The following is a 16,941-nucleotide window of genomic DNA, read 5'->3' on the forward strand; positions in this document are numbered from 1 at the left end:
AAAACAAGAAGATGAGAAAGCCTGCTGTGAGATTGCATCTTCTAGACATGGCAGGAAAACTGGACTTAAGAAATCTCAATGATATGGTTGTCCAGACAAGATCCATGTAGAGATAACAATGGTTGACATGCCAATGTGGATGGGGAAATTCCACAAGCTCTTATCTCTAGATGAAGAGTCATAGGAAATTAATGACTATGGAGAGAAAGAGTCAGTTTTCTCCAAAGATGAGTCCATGATAGGTGATCCAACCCCAGGTAGTTGGCCATAAACGTGGATGTAAGAGCAACACTAAATGGACTCAGTAGGCTAGAGGCATGTGTACATATGTATATGTAACCATTATAGTTATAGGAGAAGAGTCATGGATTAAAAAGGACATGAGCAGAGTGGCGGGGGTGGGGGAAAATAATGCAAATATAGTACTCATATATAAAAGTCTTAAAAAATGTAAATAATCCCCCATAATGTTTGACTCCTAAATGTACCCTAAGGTGGTAATAATAAGAAAATCATGAAGAAAAAATGAAATTTCATGTGGGATGTGGAGAAAATGGAGCCCTGTGAACTAATGGCAGCAAAACAAACAAACAAACAAATCCTGAAAAAGATTTTTAGTTGCCCAATAAGTCAAACATAGAATTCCTCTATAATTCACCAATTCCACATGAATTTCCTACTCAGAAAGCATGAAAACAAATGTTCAGTCATCAGATGTTTCATAATATGATGAACATGGAAGTGGCAACAGATGGTTCTGTTGAATGTATGATGTTAAGTGAAAGAAACTAGTTGCGAAATTCCATATACTCTATAAAATATTTGTATTGTATTTTAATGTTATGCCCAGAATAGGCAGATTTACAGGAACAGACAGCTAACTGGACATTTCTTATAGTGAGAAGGAATGGGAGATGAGAGTGAAAAGGTGTAGTTTTTCTTAGAAAACACTTTTCCAGGTTGACAATGATGAGGATGCATGTGCCTTTGGTGAACAAAAGTTGAATTACACATTTTAAGTATTTGAATTTTTTACATGTGAATTATATCTCAATTATGGTGTTATTTTTACTGGTGTGTAGGAGGGAGGAATATAAAGAAAGAAGAAATAGTGTACATACCTATAGAGAGAAGAAACGGATCAAAAATGGAAAACTTTAAGATCTTTTTGGCTTTCTGCACAAAGGGATCCTCTGGATTGTTGAGGGAATCAACGTTCACTCCAAATGATGTACCAGTGATTACATCCATGCTATAAGCTCCAAGGATGCTGAGTAGAGAGAGACATGGGAATCAACATCTACATCTGAGGCAGCTCATATTTCCAAGCTACCCAGGTAGGGAGTCACAGTCAGAATCACATGCTGGATCATCAGTGGGGGCTAGGCTCCTATCACACTCACACATGGGGCCTTTACCTGGTGTTGGTTTGCAGATGTCCCTTTCCTAGAGTTGAAGGGACACTAAGGTACTTACAGTCCCATCAACTGCACCACCACTTACTCTTTCATGATGATGGGCTTCCCTCTTTCTTCTTCTTGTCTCAAGTTTTTCACCAATGCATCTCCATACTGTCCAATGATGGGGAACATCTAAGCACAAAGCACAGCATCTGTAGCTAAATGAGGAAACTCAGGTCCCAGAAAGAAAAATCATCCCCAGTCATGAAGCAATGAGTGGGATGTTACAGTGGATTTTATAAAGAGTCCTCTGGGCATGAAGACAGAAGATCATCTTATAGGAATTGTAACTCAGAGGATCAACCCTTGGAAAAAGAATGTGGGCTTGTTTTTTACCTGTCCTCAGATTCATTGCATGAGTAAATGCCCTCTCCCTCATCACCTCCTTGAGTTTTCCACTGGTGAAAGTTGGAGACAGCAGTGTTCGAAGTCTCTTCCATTCTTCATCCTCAGATATGGTGATGGCCTTTTTCATAAGTCCCACTGGACCAAAAGGCTAGAATTGAAATAGAAAGGATATTTATCATATTAAAGTTATGATAATCTTCACAGTTCTAGAAATTTGATTAAACAAACATTATTTATTTAACAAATATTACTGATTATTAAGTGTCTGAACATTACTAGATGCTCAATAATCTTTTATTTAAATTGTCTGTAATTCTTATGGTTAGAGGTAACACCACACACCTGGTATAGCTTCACATCTATCTATGACTGTCTCATTTTAAATGAAAGTCACCCTTGCAGGATCAATGAGAACAGATAGGACAGCCCTACAGCATCCTTCAAAGCTGTACGGACAAAAATGCATTAGTGACAGACAGCAACTGGCCTTGGCAAAGTATCAGCTCAGGTCAATTCCTCATTTACTTCTATCAACAGTATGAGCAATTGGATGATTTGAAGTTGAGTTTTTAAAAAAGCTATGGATGCTATAAAATATTGACTTGATTGTAGCTAGAGTTTTCCTGCCTGGCCCACAGTCAGGACAAATCTCTCTCACCTGCCAGTCCCACAGCCACTCAGACCTGACCAAGTAAACACAGAGACTTATATTGGTTACAAACTGTATGGCCGTGGCAGGCTTCTTGCTAACTGTTCTTACAGCTTAAATTAATCCATTTCTATAAATCTATACCTTGCCACATGGCTCGTGGCTTACCAGCATCTTCACATGCTGTTTGTCATTGTGGTGGCTGGCAGTGTCTCTCTGACTCAGCCTTCCACTTCCCAGCTTTATTCTCCTCCTTGTCCCGCCTATACTTCCTCCTGCCTGACTACTGGCCAATCAGTGTTTTATTTACCAACCAATCAGAGCAACACATTTGCCATACAGAACATCCCACAGCACTTGATATTTCAAGAAATAATGCAATTGTATAGAAATTATTTTTATCTTAATTTTCTATGTAAGGACACGAGGAAAAAGAAAAATAATTCTATTCTTCTACTAGGAATGTTCTTCAATCACATATATCTGTGAACATTGAGTAAATGGAATGAATACACACACACACACACACACACACACACACACACACACAGATTTTATTGTTGTTTTGTTTTGCTTTATGACAGGGTCTCACTATGTAGCCCTGGCTCTCCTGGAACTCACTACGTAGACTAGGCTGGCCTTGAACTCACAGAGATTCCCCTGCCTCTACCTCTTGAGTGCTGAGATTAAAGGCATGCACTACCACACCTGGCTCCCAGAACTGTATTTTGTGCTCACAGACTCTTCCAATATTCTTCTATAACAAAAGCTCAGTACTACAGGTGGGCATAAACTTCTTCCACTCCATGAAACAGGATTATGCAAAATCCTTCAATCAACTTCAAACTTAATGGTGAAAGTCTGAACGTTTCACCCACTGATCTGTAGCAACTTAAAAACGTCTGCTGTGTCAGCCTGTTCTACAGAGGGAGTTCCAGGACAGCCAGAGCTACACAGAGAAACCTTGCCTTGAAACGTCCCCTAAAAAGTCTACTGTCACTGCTGTCATTCAGTACCATCCTTGAAGTGCCAGTGAAGAATCAAAAGTATTCTTATATTTAGGCAACATAATTGTCTGTGTAAAATGTATCAAATAACACAGAGAAAGAATTTATAGGAATAGTAAGTGAATCTTGTGATTGTTTTATGATACAGCAACAATTCAAAATCAATTGTGTTTGTACTTAACATCAATTGTATTAGAAAAAAATCTCAAGAATATTACATAATAGCCAACCATGTCCAGAAATGTTATAAGTTATTTATACTTAAGATACAAGCTTAGCAAACAATGTACAGGTCTTTCAGCTGAAACCTATAAAATTTCCATGTAGAAATCAAAAGAAATCTAAAAAGTGTAGCACACACAATAGTCATAACTTAGAGGATTCAACACAAAAAAAATACATTTATTTTCTCATGTCAATTTCAAATTTTCAAAAAACTGAGATCATTGTCAGTATAAACAAGCTTGTTCTGATTTGGGCTAGAAAGATAAATGGCCAGGAATATTTCTATCAACTCTAGAAAAAAGTGGGTGAAATGAGTCCACATGATGTAAAGATTCAATTCTCAAGAAAGTGTGGTCCTAGAGGAGAGAAAGACATTGTGCTCAATGGAAGAAAATATAGAATAAGAAATGGTTCCACATGAATAGGGCCAATATGCTAAAAATATTTTAGAATTTTTTATATTTGTGTGTGTGCTTGTCTGTATGTGTGTTTGTGCACCACATGTGTGCAGTGACTTCAGAGGCCAGAAGGGGGGCGTCTGATCCCTGGAACTTGATTTACAGATGGTTGTGAGCTACCATGTGGGTGCTGGAAATTGAACCTGGGTCCTTTGGAAGATCAGCCAGTGCTCTTAACCACTAACTCATCTCTTCAGTCCTTGAATAGGTTTGATAATGCTATAAGAAGAATTCTGTGGGGGAAACAGTTTGCCCCAAATGATATATAAATAACTGAACATGGATGGCGCAATCTGAAACTTTACCTGTGTTTCATACTTTATACCCTAAATCTCAAACATATCATAGATGGTAATGTAAAGTATAAAACTATATGTACATGCTCTAAAAAAATAAGAGTACTAGGCCCAGCTGAGGATGTAGCTCAGGTGGCAGAGCGCTTGCCTAGCATGCATGAAGCCTGGGGGCTTGATCTGCATAAACCAGGTGGGGTGGCACATGCCTGTAACAGCAGCACTTGAGAGGTTGAAGACTGAGGCAGGGACATGTGAAGCCTCATTAAAAGAAGAGTGCTGAAGAAAATATGATCAGACTTGACCCCAAAAGCACATTCACCAAAAGAAAAGTGGATCAGACTCGGAGGAGGAAAAGACAGGTGACTCGTGGCTGCTATAACACACTTACAAGTGAAAGCTCCATGGTGGAGGGTCAGTCCTGTGTCCTCACTGTGTAGTTGTTACATAGACTTAGACACGTGACAATCTGCAGAGAGCTACCCATATACACACACACAAGTCAGAGAACGGTAAAGAAACTGTGGATGGTGTCAATGTCAATTGCTTTTGTATAGCAGTTGCATCCTAGGTAGCTTTACTTGTTGTCAACTTGACACAGCCAAGAGCCATCTGAGAGGAGAGCCTGGACTGGGGAATTGTCCATATCAAACTGGCCTGCAGGCATTTCTGTGAGAGATTGTATTGATTAGGAATTGATGCAGTAAGGCCCAATCCACTGTGGGCAGTACTATCCCTAGGCAGGCAGCCCTGTGCTTTATAAGGAAGCTAGATAAGTGTGAGGCTGAGCAAGCTAGCAGGTAGCTTCTCTTCATGGTTTTTGCTTCAAGCTCCCATGCTGAATTCATCCAGTCACAGATTGTGACTTAGAAGTGTCAGCCACTGAACCCTTTCCTCTGCTAAGTTGCTTTTGGTCAGAGTGCTTTTTCAAAGCAACAGAAATGAAAGTAGAAAAAGCAGAACTATGTTATATTTATACAAGTCATCACACACACACACACACACACACACACACACACACACATGTATGTATGAATGTATATAATCATGAAGAGCACCAAAAACTTTCCTGGGTGTGATGGCAGCTCTTTAAAATTTAAATTTAATTTAAAATTTTGTGGTGGAATGTTGTTATTTGTTTTTATTCTTTACTCTTTTTTTGGCCCTCTGGGTCTTTTGGGGGGCTTGCCACCCAGCTCCCAAATAAATCATACAGAGTCTTATTCTTTCTTATGAGTGCCTGGCCTTAGCTTGACTTGTTTCTACTCAGCGTTTCTTAACTGAAATTATTCCATCTATCTTTTGCCTCTGGGATTTTACCTTTCTCTATTTCCGTATATCTATCTTTCCTTCTTATTCCATCTCTGGCTTCGTGGCTGGGTGGCTGGCTCCCGGCATCCTTCTGTTTTTCTCCTTGCTTGATATCCCTATATCTCTTTGTCTCTTTCTATTTATTCTCTCTGTCTGCCAGCCCCACCTATCCTTTATCCTGCCTTGCTATTGACTGTTCAACTCTTTATTAGACCAATAAAATGTTTTAGACAGGCAAAGTAACACAGCTTCACAGAGTTAAACAAATGCAACATAAAATAATGCAATACATCTTTGCATCATTAAACAAATGTTCCACAATGTAAATAAATAAATATAACACGTCTTTAACTAATACTCTACAACAGTTGTGGCAGTTTGAATAGGAATTGCCCCCATAGGCCCACAGCTTTGAATGCTTGGTCATCAGGGAATGGTGCTACTTGACAGGGATTAGGAGGTGTGGCCTTGTTGGAGGAAATGTGTCTCACTAGGGTAAGTCTTGGGATTTCAGAAGCCCAAGCCAGGCCCAGTGTTTATTTCTTCCTGCTGCCTGCAGATCTGGATGTAGAACTCTCAGCTACCTCTCCAGCACCATGTCTGCCTACATACTGCCGTGCTTCCCATCATGATGATAATGGACTAAACCTTTGAAACTGCAAGCCAGCCCCAATTAAATGTTTTCTTTATTAGGAGTTGCCATGGTCATGATGTCTCTTCATAGCAATAAAACATTGACTAAGAAAATAGTAAAGATTTATGTTTCTTAAAAAGGGACACTTACCCGACGGTTTGTGAAGACTGAGTAGCATTCTTTCACTAGCACCACTTTGATGAGCTCTGGATCTGTGATAGCCAGCACAGGCTGTTGACCATCATAAAACCTGAGGTGGGAAAACAGAGTGGACTGAACCTCAGAAGCCAGATTCTACACCTGGGATCACATACAGGACTCAACACTCCACTCCCAAGGCTGCACAGTCCACATCCCCAGCTGTATAAAGCACAGCAACATGAACCCCTAGTTCAAGTTCTGACCATTGAAGCCATTGGAGTCTTGTGAAATGAAGAGTTATGTAGCTAAAGCAGGGAAGAGACATTTAGAACAAAATAGCCCTTTAAAGACATTTTAGTTAGAATTAACACTGGAACATCTGTTATGGCTAGGCGTGCATACGTGGTTGTTGCTAATACCATTCTTGCATGTTTAAATAGTTCAGTGTCTGGGTTGGAGGTATGGCTCAGTGGTAGAGTCCTTGTCTATGAAGTGTGTGGCACTGGGTTTGACCCCCCAGAGATACAAAAAATTCAGAGAAAATGAATAAGTGATCCCAAAGTCAAAACAGAATGTATCAGAGGAAACTTATACTGTTGCAGGAGCAGTTGCTTTGGTGCCACCAGGGGCAGCACAACACATGCTTAGCATTGAGTCACATGGTCACTGTTTTGTCTGGCTTGATCTTGTGTGGCTAGGTAGGTCATAGGCCCTAATGGACATAATAATAAACCAACTCCCAAAGACTTATTACACCTATAGATTAGCACAGGCACAGGTCTCAACCCTCATCAGAGAGGCTTCTTTTAGTACAGTGGTTCTCAACTTGTGAGTCACAAACATTGGAAAACATATTTCTGATGATCTTAGGAACTGACATACTGCTCAGTAGCAAAATTAAAGTTATAAAATAGCAACAAAAATTTATGGTTGGAGATTCCTAAGACAATCGAAAATATGTGTTTTCTGATGGTCATGACCCACAGGTTGAGAAGTGCTGTTTTATCAGGAGATGGAGATTAACATAGAGACCTACAACTGGTCAACGTGCATAGAATAAGAAATTGTGGAGTGCTCATTTCCAAATGGAGCATCTCTGCCACATTCTGTCTTAGTCAGCGTTTCTATTGTTGTGATGAAACCCAATGGCCAAAGCAAGTTGGGGAGGAAAGGGTTTATTTGGCTTACACTTCAGCATTGCTGTTCATCACTGAAGGAAGTTAGAACAGGAACTCAAACAGGGCAGGAACCTGGAGGCAGGAGCTGATGCAGAGGCCATGCAGGAGTGCTGCTTACTGGCTTGCTCCTCATGGCTTGCTTTTTTATGGAACACAGGACCACCAGCCCAGGGATGGTCCCATCTACCATGGGCTGGGCCCTCCCACATCAATAAACAATTATGAAAATTTCCATAGCTGGATCTTATGGAGGCATTTTCTTAATTGAGGTTCCCTCCTCTCAGATGACTTTAGCATGTGTCAAGTTGCTATAAAACTAACAGGTGCCCCCTTCCCCTCCACGGCTCAGGGATCATCCTGGAAGGTGGGGTGGAAGGATTGTGAGAGCCAGAGGCAGCGGATGTCTCCAGTGAAACTGTTTTCTGGATGCAATGGTGCAGTTCTGCATTTGAGCTGACACTGGCCTGACTGCATGCATAAGACTTTCGATGTCTAAGAATGAAAATCTGTAAGGAAATGTTTGTTGTTGCATGCCTTCGAGCATGTGCTTACAGGGTTCTGAAATAATAGACTTGATGTATTAGAAGGGAGAGGCAATGATCTGAGCCTAAGGGTTCTCGGGCCACCAAATCCGGGAGGCTGCTATGAGAGGCAACACTCTCAACCGAATTTGCACTGTTCAGTTTGATGCCTGTGACATGCATCACCTTACCAGGATGAAGCTCCAAAGGCTTTACTTCAAGAACTGTGTGCTGACACTATCCTCATATGAGGTGGGGTACATTATCCTAACAAGTACGCTGAATGGAAGATTTCAGAAGACTCACCCCCACATTTTTCCATACTTTTTATAGCAATCATCATCAAATTTCCACGCACCCTGGAAAGAGAAATAAAATGAAATTTGTTATTGTTCTGTTGCATACTGATCCTTTCCTAGCTAGGGCACACACTAACTCAAATCTCACAAAATCAGGCTTCCCATCCCACTGAAAATGAGAAGCAAGTTCTTATTAGAGATATCTGAAGGGATAGGGAAGACTAGAGGAGTTGTCTGGAATAAAGAGTTTAAGGCTGTTCTTGCACTTTCTCTATGGTTAAGAGCACTGGCTGCTCTTGCAGAGGACCTAAGTTTAATTCCCAGCACTTGCATAGTGGCTCACAACCATCTGTAATTCCAGCTCCAGGGATCTGAGGCCCTCTTCTGGCCTCTTCAGTCAGTGCACACATGATACATACTCATTCACATTTAAAAACAAAGCAAAAGAGTGGAGCCAAACTTGGTGGCACATGCCTACAAATCCTAGCACTCCAGAGGTGGAGGCAGGAGCATCACAAATTTGATGGCTGGCAGGGGCTGTGTAGTGAGATCTGGTATACCTACAACTGTGAATAAACAAACAAACAAATAAATGGGTGCTGAATGAATGAATGAATGAATGAATGGAGGAACCAACAACCCTAGAAAGAAGGGAAGAAGAGACAATGGGGAACATGAGGATGTGAGAGAGTGAGAGAAGATGGTATAGAAATCAGAGGGGAAACGAAGACACCCTTTCTACAGGAGGACAGAGTGAAGGAAACTCGCTAGGTCTGAGTTTTCAATATTAAAGATGAGACATGAAGATTTCCTATCACTGAGTTGCAGCTGTGATGTAGTTCAATGGACACAGCACCCACCACCAAGTGCTCCCAAAGCCCTGGTTTGCATCTCCTGCATGGCACTAACTGGGCATGGCGGCTCCTGCCAGTAATCCCAGCACTTGGGAGGTGGAGGCAGGAGGATCAGAAATTCAAGTCATCCTTCCCTACATGGTGAGTTCCAGGCCAAGCCTTGGCTACATGAGGCCCTGTAAGGAAATAAAAGAAGTTTCACAATAGAAAGTGTGTTCTAGTTCTAGGGGGAGCTTCTATCAGAGAGTTCACCTGGGAAGGCTGGAGTTACAAGCACATGCCCATAGGCCTGGCTTTACCTCCCACCTTTTCATTTAAGAGTGGATAACAGAGCCGGGCGGTGGTGGCGCACGCCTTTAATCCCAGCACTCGGGAGGCAGAGCCAGGCGGATCTCTGTGAGTTCGAGGCCAGCCTGGTCTACAGAGCGAGATCCAGGAAAGGCGCAAAGCTACACAGAGAAACCCTGTCTCGAAAAAACCAAAAAAAAAAAAAAAAAAAAAAGAGTGGATAACAGGATAACATATGGTGTTCTTATATGAACAGTGAAGTGATGTGAAACCATGAAGCAATGGAGACCTCATTTAGAACTCCAACCTGCAGTAAGCTTCTAGCTATAAATCGTAGAATCTGACAGACAACTGGAGTCTTTGGGGGCATGAAAATCTTAGCAGAGAGCAGCCCACATGCCTTCAAGAGCTGATCTCATTACTTTCTGGCCAGGCTTCAGCCTTGGGCCAGGGTCAGACCAGGCTATCCACAAAGAATCAGCCATTCATTGCACATGGTACCAAATGTTTGGTAATTGTTGCTAAATCACCCTTCCTGTGGTGATTCCATAAAGTGAGTCCACCTTTTCTTAGCAATGCAAAATTTGCTGTGGTATCTGAGGGTGAGAGACAAGTACCATGTTGTTTCAGTCTCAGCCACCTTGTGCTCAGACTGGCCCTCAGGGTGCTGTCTTAGAGAAAAGAACCAATGCAGAACACCATTATTCTCTCAAACCCTCAAAGATGCCCTGGGTATTAAGACAGTATGGAGCCATTGAAGTAGCTGCAGGGACACAAGAGTCCCTGAGAGGTTTCTGGTAAAGAGGAATTCCCTGTAGTCAACACACAGGCATCCTGATCCAGGGATGCTGCAGAGCTGGCCAGCAGGAAGAGAACAAGTACTGCTCCTGAGCCCAGTGTGAAGTCTGGTCTAGTGCACACAGGCTGCTGTGGTGCTACTGTGACCAGGCATGCTTTCCCATGAGTGCTGGTTAAGGACACCTGTGCCTTCCCGGAGGCTCCACTAAGGAAAATCCCAGACTTCTCCTGCTCCTTACAGCCTGAATGTAAAGTCCTGAACACCAGGTTCTAGTGTGTGCCTGCAATCATGGCTTTCTAACCACAGCTCCAAATTAATGTCATCAAATCCTAAAGGAAAGCCTGAGCACTTCCCTGGTTGGTCAAACACAGTTTCTGACAGCCTGACACCCCAGAACTTCCTTCTGAGGACTGACCTTTGCATCTATGGAAGGGGTCCTGCTGTGGGATGGTCTGTACGTCAAATTACTCTGATTGGTCAATAAATAAAACACTGATTGGCCAGTGGCTAGGCAGGAAGTATAGGCGGGACAAGGAGGAGAATAAAGCTGGAAAGTGGAAGGCTGAGTCAGAGACACTGCCAGCTACCACGATGAGAAACAACATGTGAAGATGCTGGTAAGCCACGAAGCATGTGGCAAGGTATAGATTTATATAAATGGATTAATTTAAGCTGTAAGAACAGTTAGCAAGAAGCCTGACACGGCCATACAGTTTGTAAGCAATATAAGTCTCTGTGTTTACTTGGTCGGGTCTGAGCGGCTGTGGGACTGGCAGGTGAGAGAGATTTGTCCTGACTGTGGGCCAGGCAGGAAAACTCTAGCTACAGGGTCCATAAACGGATGCATAAGAAGTGTCAGTTGGGCTGAGTATGGTGGTACATGCTTTTAATCCCAGCACTTGGGAAGCAGAGGCAGGAGGATCATTAAGAGTTCAAAGCCAGTCTGACCCATATACAGTTCCAAACCAAGCTGGCTGCCTAGTGAGGCTCTGTCCCGGAAGACAGTTCTGCAGCAGAGAAGACTGCCTGCTCTAGCAGAGGCACCAAGTTCAGTTCTCAGCATCCACATGGCAATTTATAACCATCTGTAACTCCAGTTCCAGGAGATCTGACACCATCTTTGGACCTCGGCAGGCACCAGGCTCACATGTGGTGCTCAGACATAAGTGCAGACAAATACTCATAGTCTTAAAAGAAAATAAATAAATCTAACTTTAAAGGAAATTGTAACTATAAGAAATGAAAGAGAAGCCGGGTGGTAGTGGTGGTACACACCTTTAATCCTAGCACTCAGAAGGCTAAGCCGGGTGCTCCCTGTGAGTTTGAGACCAGCCTTGTTTACAAAGTGAGTTCTAGGATAGCCAGGGCTACAGAGAGAAACCCTGTCTTGAAAAAACAAAAACAAACAAAAAAATAAAAGAAATGAAATGGAAGAGCTTAAACACGACTCACTTCACCATAGGCATGAATGGTGCCAAATAAAGGCAGAGGTTTGGGTCCAGGAATGCCGAGCTTCTTAAAAATCCCATGAGAATGGGTCCCATATCTGTAAAGTAATAGAGAAATCAAAGTTGCATGGATTGTGATTGTGAATTTACACATACTGAGTCAGTCGTTGACTCGGTAACTGCAAGAATCAAACCACAGAAGTGATAGCTAGGCAACAAATAACAGTAAAAACCCAAACAGCTACAATCCTAATCACTCACCCCCTCCCTATGTCCACTGAGTAGGCTTACACTAGTTCATAATGATGAGAGAGAGACAGAGGAAATTTTTATGCTTCTAACCCAAGAGAGCATAACTGATGAAAACCTCCTAGATTTGGATTTTAGAGTCTCTGAGAGATTCAGGCTCAAAGCTTTCCAGGGTGTTTCATTTGCTTGTGTCCATTAAGAAAATTCCATGAAGCAGTGATTCTCATTAGGTAAGGGGGGTTTATTTGCATAACAGAATGTACTTAATGACACAGGGCCATGGAGACCTGATGGTACTGTTTGTCCAGATTGGCCAGAGATGTATGTTTTTCCTTTTCTCTAAGCCACAAGGTTGTTAGAGGCTCTAATTGTTGTGAAATTTTCCTTTCTAAAAAGATCCGGAAGCATTATGAAGTTCTGTCCATATAATTACAATTGAGTTTGTGACTGCCACTGGATTCAGAGAAATTTCAGAGGCTCTCGAGATTCTCTGTCTTGCAATGTGGTTGACTTGTGCTATAAGGAAGGCTGCTTTCCAGTATGTTCCCTCACTGACTAAGGCTTCATTTCTAAGTCATTGGTTAATCTGGACCTCCAACTGATGATGCTCATCTGATGGGCACAGTGTCAGGGAGACTCTTATTTCTCATGATGGTCAATGTGGTAGTTTGAATGAAAAAGGCCCCCTAGGCCCGTTGGCAGTGGTACTTTTGGGAGGTGTGGCCTTATTGGAAGAAGTGAGTCACTGGAGGTGGCCTTTGAGGTTTCAGATGTTCAAGGCAGGCCCAGTGTCACTCTTTCTTCTTGCTTCCTGAAGATCAAGGTGTAGAACTCTCAGCTCCTTCTCCAGCACCATCTCTGTCTGCATGTCACCATGCTTCCCACCACAATGATAATGGACCAAACTTCTGAAACTCTAAGCCAGGCCCAAGTAAATGTTTTCTTTATTAAGAGTTACCATGGTCATGATATCCCTTCACATCAGTAGAAATACTAACCAAGACAGAAGCTAATTCCAGGGACTATAGTATTACTGTGATAGGCCTGACCATGATTTTTTTTGGAGGAATGTGGACTTTGGGACTTTGGATTAGAAAAGCAGCTGAATACTTTAAGTGGACCTTAATGGGCCATACTAGTAGAAGCATGGAAACCAGTAGTGCTGGGGTAATTTGAACTGTGGCAGTCTGGCTTAAAATGTTTCAGAGGAGAAGAATATTAGTATGTGGCCTAGAGACTGTTCTTAGGATATTTTGGCAAAGAATGTGGCTGCTTTCTGCCTGTGTCCAAAAAATCTGCCTGAGGCTAAATTGAAGAGTTATGGATTAACAGCTTTGGCAGAGGAAATTTCCAAACAGCCTAGTATTGACTGTGTTGCTTGGTTATTGGAGGCCACGTGCAGACTTATAATGAAAAAGAGCAAACTGAGAAAGGAAAAATACAAAATGTGCAGTTTGAGGAAGAAAGAGACACCAGGAAGTACAAACAAACTAAAGAAAAGCCTGATGCTATGTGGAATAAAATGAGTGGTGACCTCAGAGAAAGACCTCACCTAGATAGGCTTCCAACTTAGGAAAAGGAATTAAAGAAGAGTGAGAAGGAATTAAAGGAAAGCTTAGAGCTCGTCATGGTGGTGCACACTCTTAATCTCAGCACTCAGAAGGCAGAGGCAGGCAGATCTCTGAGTTTGAGGCCAGCCTGGTGTACAGAGCAAGTTCCAGGGCAGTAAAGTGTAGGCAGTGAAGGAAACCATTGAAAACAGGAAGCTGGTGAATATGTGTTTGCATGAGAGGGCCATGTTCAAGTTCCAGGAAGCAATAGAACTTGGCAACTTCAGTCACATGGTTCTGGTTTTAGAGTCAAGCATAGAAGAAAGGGGTTATGGAATCTTCCTTCATAGCTAAGGAAAGCCACTGAGGCCAGGTGTGTGTCAAGCATGTCCCTGTATGGAGGCCTAGAGAGGCCATTGTGACATGGATTGCATGGTGACTGCTGCTGCTTGACAGCATTTTGACTTTTGAGGATCACAATTCTCCAGCACTTTCATTTATAATGATTCTCACTATGTATTATGGGAGTTCCCTCATGCCTTCTCCTTTGGGAAATTTCATGCAGGCTTTGAAGGATGAAAGTGTATAAAATGGCAGCCATCCTGATTCACTGATTGCAATAGTCTACTCCTTCTTCTTGCCGACTCCACACCTCCTCTTTGGGACCTGAACCCTGCCAGAGCGGAACTTTGGCACCATGTGTGAAGCTGTGGAGGTAAAGCCTGGATTGCCTTGGAGGCTCCAAAATATTTGAGATGCTAGAGTTATGGGATACCTGCCAAGGAGAGCTGATAAAAGAGAGTGGAACTAACTCAAGAGAAAGAAGTGTGTTGCAGTCAACAAAGGTGAAAGGAGTTGGAGATATGAGGAGTGCTTTGACCTCAGACTTGGAGATGCAGAGTTTGGAGATTTCCCAGCTGGTTTTCATTCTTGCTTCAGTCCAGTATTTCCTCACTCTGCTCTCTTTCCTCCCTTTTGAAATGGTACTGTATATTATATATTGTGCCATTATATGTTGGAAGTATGTGATCTGTTTTTCATTTTGATTTTACAGGGAATTACAGTTAAGAGATTATATGCATCTTAGGAGAGACTTTGAACTTTGGACTTTTAAACAGTGCTGATACTATGATATCAACACTATGTGCTGATCCTGTGATATCAGACTATGGGAACTTTTGAAGTTGGTCTATGATATGGCTATAAGCCTATGGGGGCCAGGGAGTGAAATGTGGTGTTTTGAATGAAAATAGTCTCCATAGGGCTATAGGGAGTGGCACTATGAGGAGGTGTGGCTTTGTTGAAGGAAGTGTGTCACTAAGGGTGGGCTTTGAAGTTTCAGATGCTCAAGCCAGGCCCAGTGCCACTCTCTCTGCCTGCTGCCTGCAAATCCAGATGTAGAACTCTCAGCTCCTTCTCCAGCACCATGTCTGCCAGTATGCCACCATGCTTCCTGCCATGACGATAATGGACTAAACCCCTGAGACTGTAAGTCAGCCCCAATGAAATGCTTTCTTGTATAAGAGTTGCTATGGTCATGGTGTTCCTTCACAGCAGTAGAACAGTGACTAAGACGGTTAGTCATAAAAGAGGATGATTATTGCCTGTATGCATCAACTGAGCATATGCAAAGGACCTCCCTGGGGCAGGGCTGCTATCACTGATGATGTGCCATATCCTGAATCCTATAGATGAGGGTTCATGGTGCCTCAGACCTCCCAGCTCCAATGTGGCTGACACACAGCAGATGTGGGAGAAGATGCAAGGCTGATGGAAGGTGATTCTGGAGACCACTGTAAGCTTTCACAAGCCAGACATGCAAGAGGAGCCTGGTCACAGAAAGCTTAGAAATTATATCAGAAATGGATATTTTGTATAAAGGTTTGACTTGAACCAGGAATTCTTTGATTTGCAAGACAAAGACCTTCAGAAGATCAAGTTATTTTGTATTGATAACAGACGAAGTAAATGACATAAAATGTGAAACTGTACATGTTCCAGATATGCAAATTAATGTCTCTTCCTTCTTATTTTTTAAATTAAAATTTATTATTTTATGTATATGCGTATTTTGCTTGCATGTATGTCTGTGTATCACATGTGTTCAGTATGGTGATATTTGTGCTGAAATGTGATTTTATTTGTATGTTAATAAATAAAGTTGCCTTAGGGTCAAAGCTAATAGCAAGCCATAGCAGAAGCTGGGCAGTGGTGTTGCACACCTTTAATCCTGATCACATGACAGGCAGATCTCTGTGTGTTCAAGGATACAGCCAGCATGGAGACACATGCCTTTAATCTCAATACCAACCATAGAGATCTAGAGGTCTGTATGGACAGGCAGTGATGAGGAGGTCATGTGGTTGGGTTTACAACCAATGAGAGGACAGAACAGAAAGTCAATAAAAAGACAGATACACAGGAAGTAGGTCTCTTTCTGAGGGGAAGGATGGCAGAGGTAGCAATGGGTAAGAAAGGGTTTTTAGTATCAGCTCTTAGCTACTGCTCTGACCTCTTGGGCTTTTAACTCTGCATTTGGCTCTGTGTTTCTTATTTAATAAGACTGTTACATCTATAGTTCAGTGCCCACAAAGGGCAGAAGAGAGGGCTAGATCCCTTGGAACTGAAGTTATAGACGGTTATGAGCTACCATGTGGGGGCAGGGCACCAAACTCTGGTTGTGTGAAAGAGCAACCAGTGCTCTTAAACACTGAGCCATATGTCTAGTCCTTTTTTCCCTCTTTGTTAGTAGTGAATCTTTAACTCAACACAGGTTCTAAACACTCGCTATCAATCCAGTGAAACTTATAAAATGTTATCACATATAATCAAGAGTTTGCATTGAAGGACATACACTGAAGGATCCCCATGGAGCACTGCTGTGGAATGATCCTTTTGTACATTGTGAAGATTGGTCACTCAGATTGCTTTAATAAAAAGTTGAATGGCCAATAGCAAAACAGGATTTTAGGACAGAGATATCAGGCAGAGAGAACTCTGGAAAGAAAATGGGCAGAGACGTGGAGAGTCACCAGCCAGATGGAGAGGAAGAAGCATGGGCAGCACAGAGTAAAAATAATAAAGTCACAAGGCAAAAAGTACACTGATAAAAATGGGTTAATGTAAGTTGTAAGAGCTAGTTAGTAACAAGCCTAAGCTATCAGCTGAGCTTTCATAATTAACAAGAAATCACCCTGTGGTTAATTGGGAGCAGGCAGGTGGGACAGAA

The 16,941-nt window shown here is 42.2% G+C and overlaps 1 protein-coding gene across 3 annotated transcripts in view; it reads right to left on the reverse strand.

Annotated features, from left to right (window-relative positions):
- Window positions 1-16,941, reverse strand: part of LOC131897847 (cytochrome P450 3A25) — a 59,826-nt gene that overhangs the window by 23,245 nt on the left and 19,640 nt on the right. For all 3 annotated transcript variants that reach the window (XM_059248807.1, XM_059248808.1, XM_059248810.1), the window contains 6 exons: window positions 11,918-12,011; window positions 8,532-8,584; window positions 6,536-6,635; window positions 1,843-1,956; window positions 1,504-1,592; window positions 1,122-1,270 (listed from right to left, as the gene is read on the reverse strand). In XM_059248807.1, the coding sequence (XP_059104790.1) occupies window positions 1,122-1,270; window positions 1,504-1,592; window positions 1,843-1,956; window positions 6,536-6,635; window positions 8,532-8,584; window positions 11,918-12,011 (599 nt within the window). The remainder of the gene's footprint in view (window positions 1-1,121; window positions 1,271-1,503; window positions 1,593-1,842; window positions 1,957-6,535; window positions 6,636-8,531; window positions 8,585-11,917; window positions 12,012-16,941) is intronic.

This window comes from Peromyscus eremicus, chromosome 23 (assembly GCF_949786415.1).
Source record: "Peromyscus eremicus chromosome 23, PerEre_H2_v1, whole genome shotgun sequence".
NCBI classification, from domain to species: domain Eukaryota; kingdom Metazoa; phylum Chordata; class Mammalia; order Rodentia; family Cricetidae; genus Peromyscus; species Peromyscus eremicus.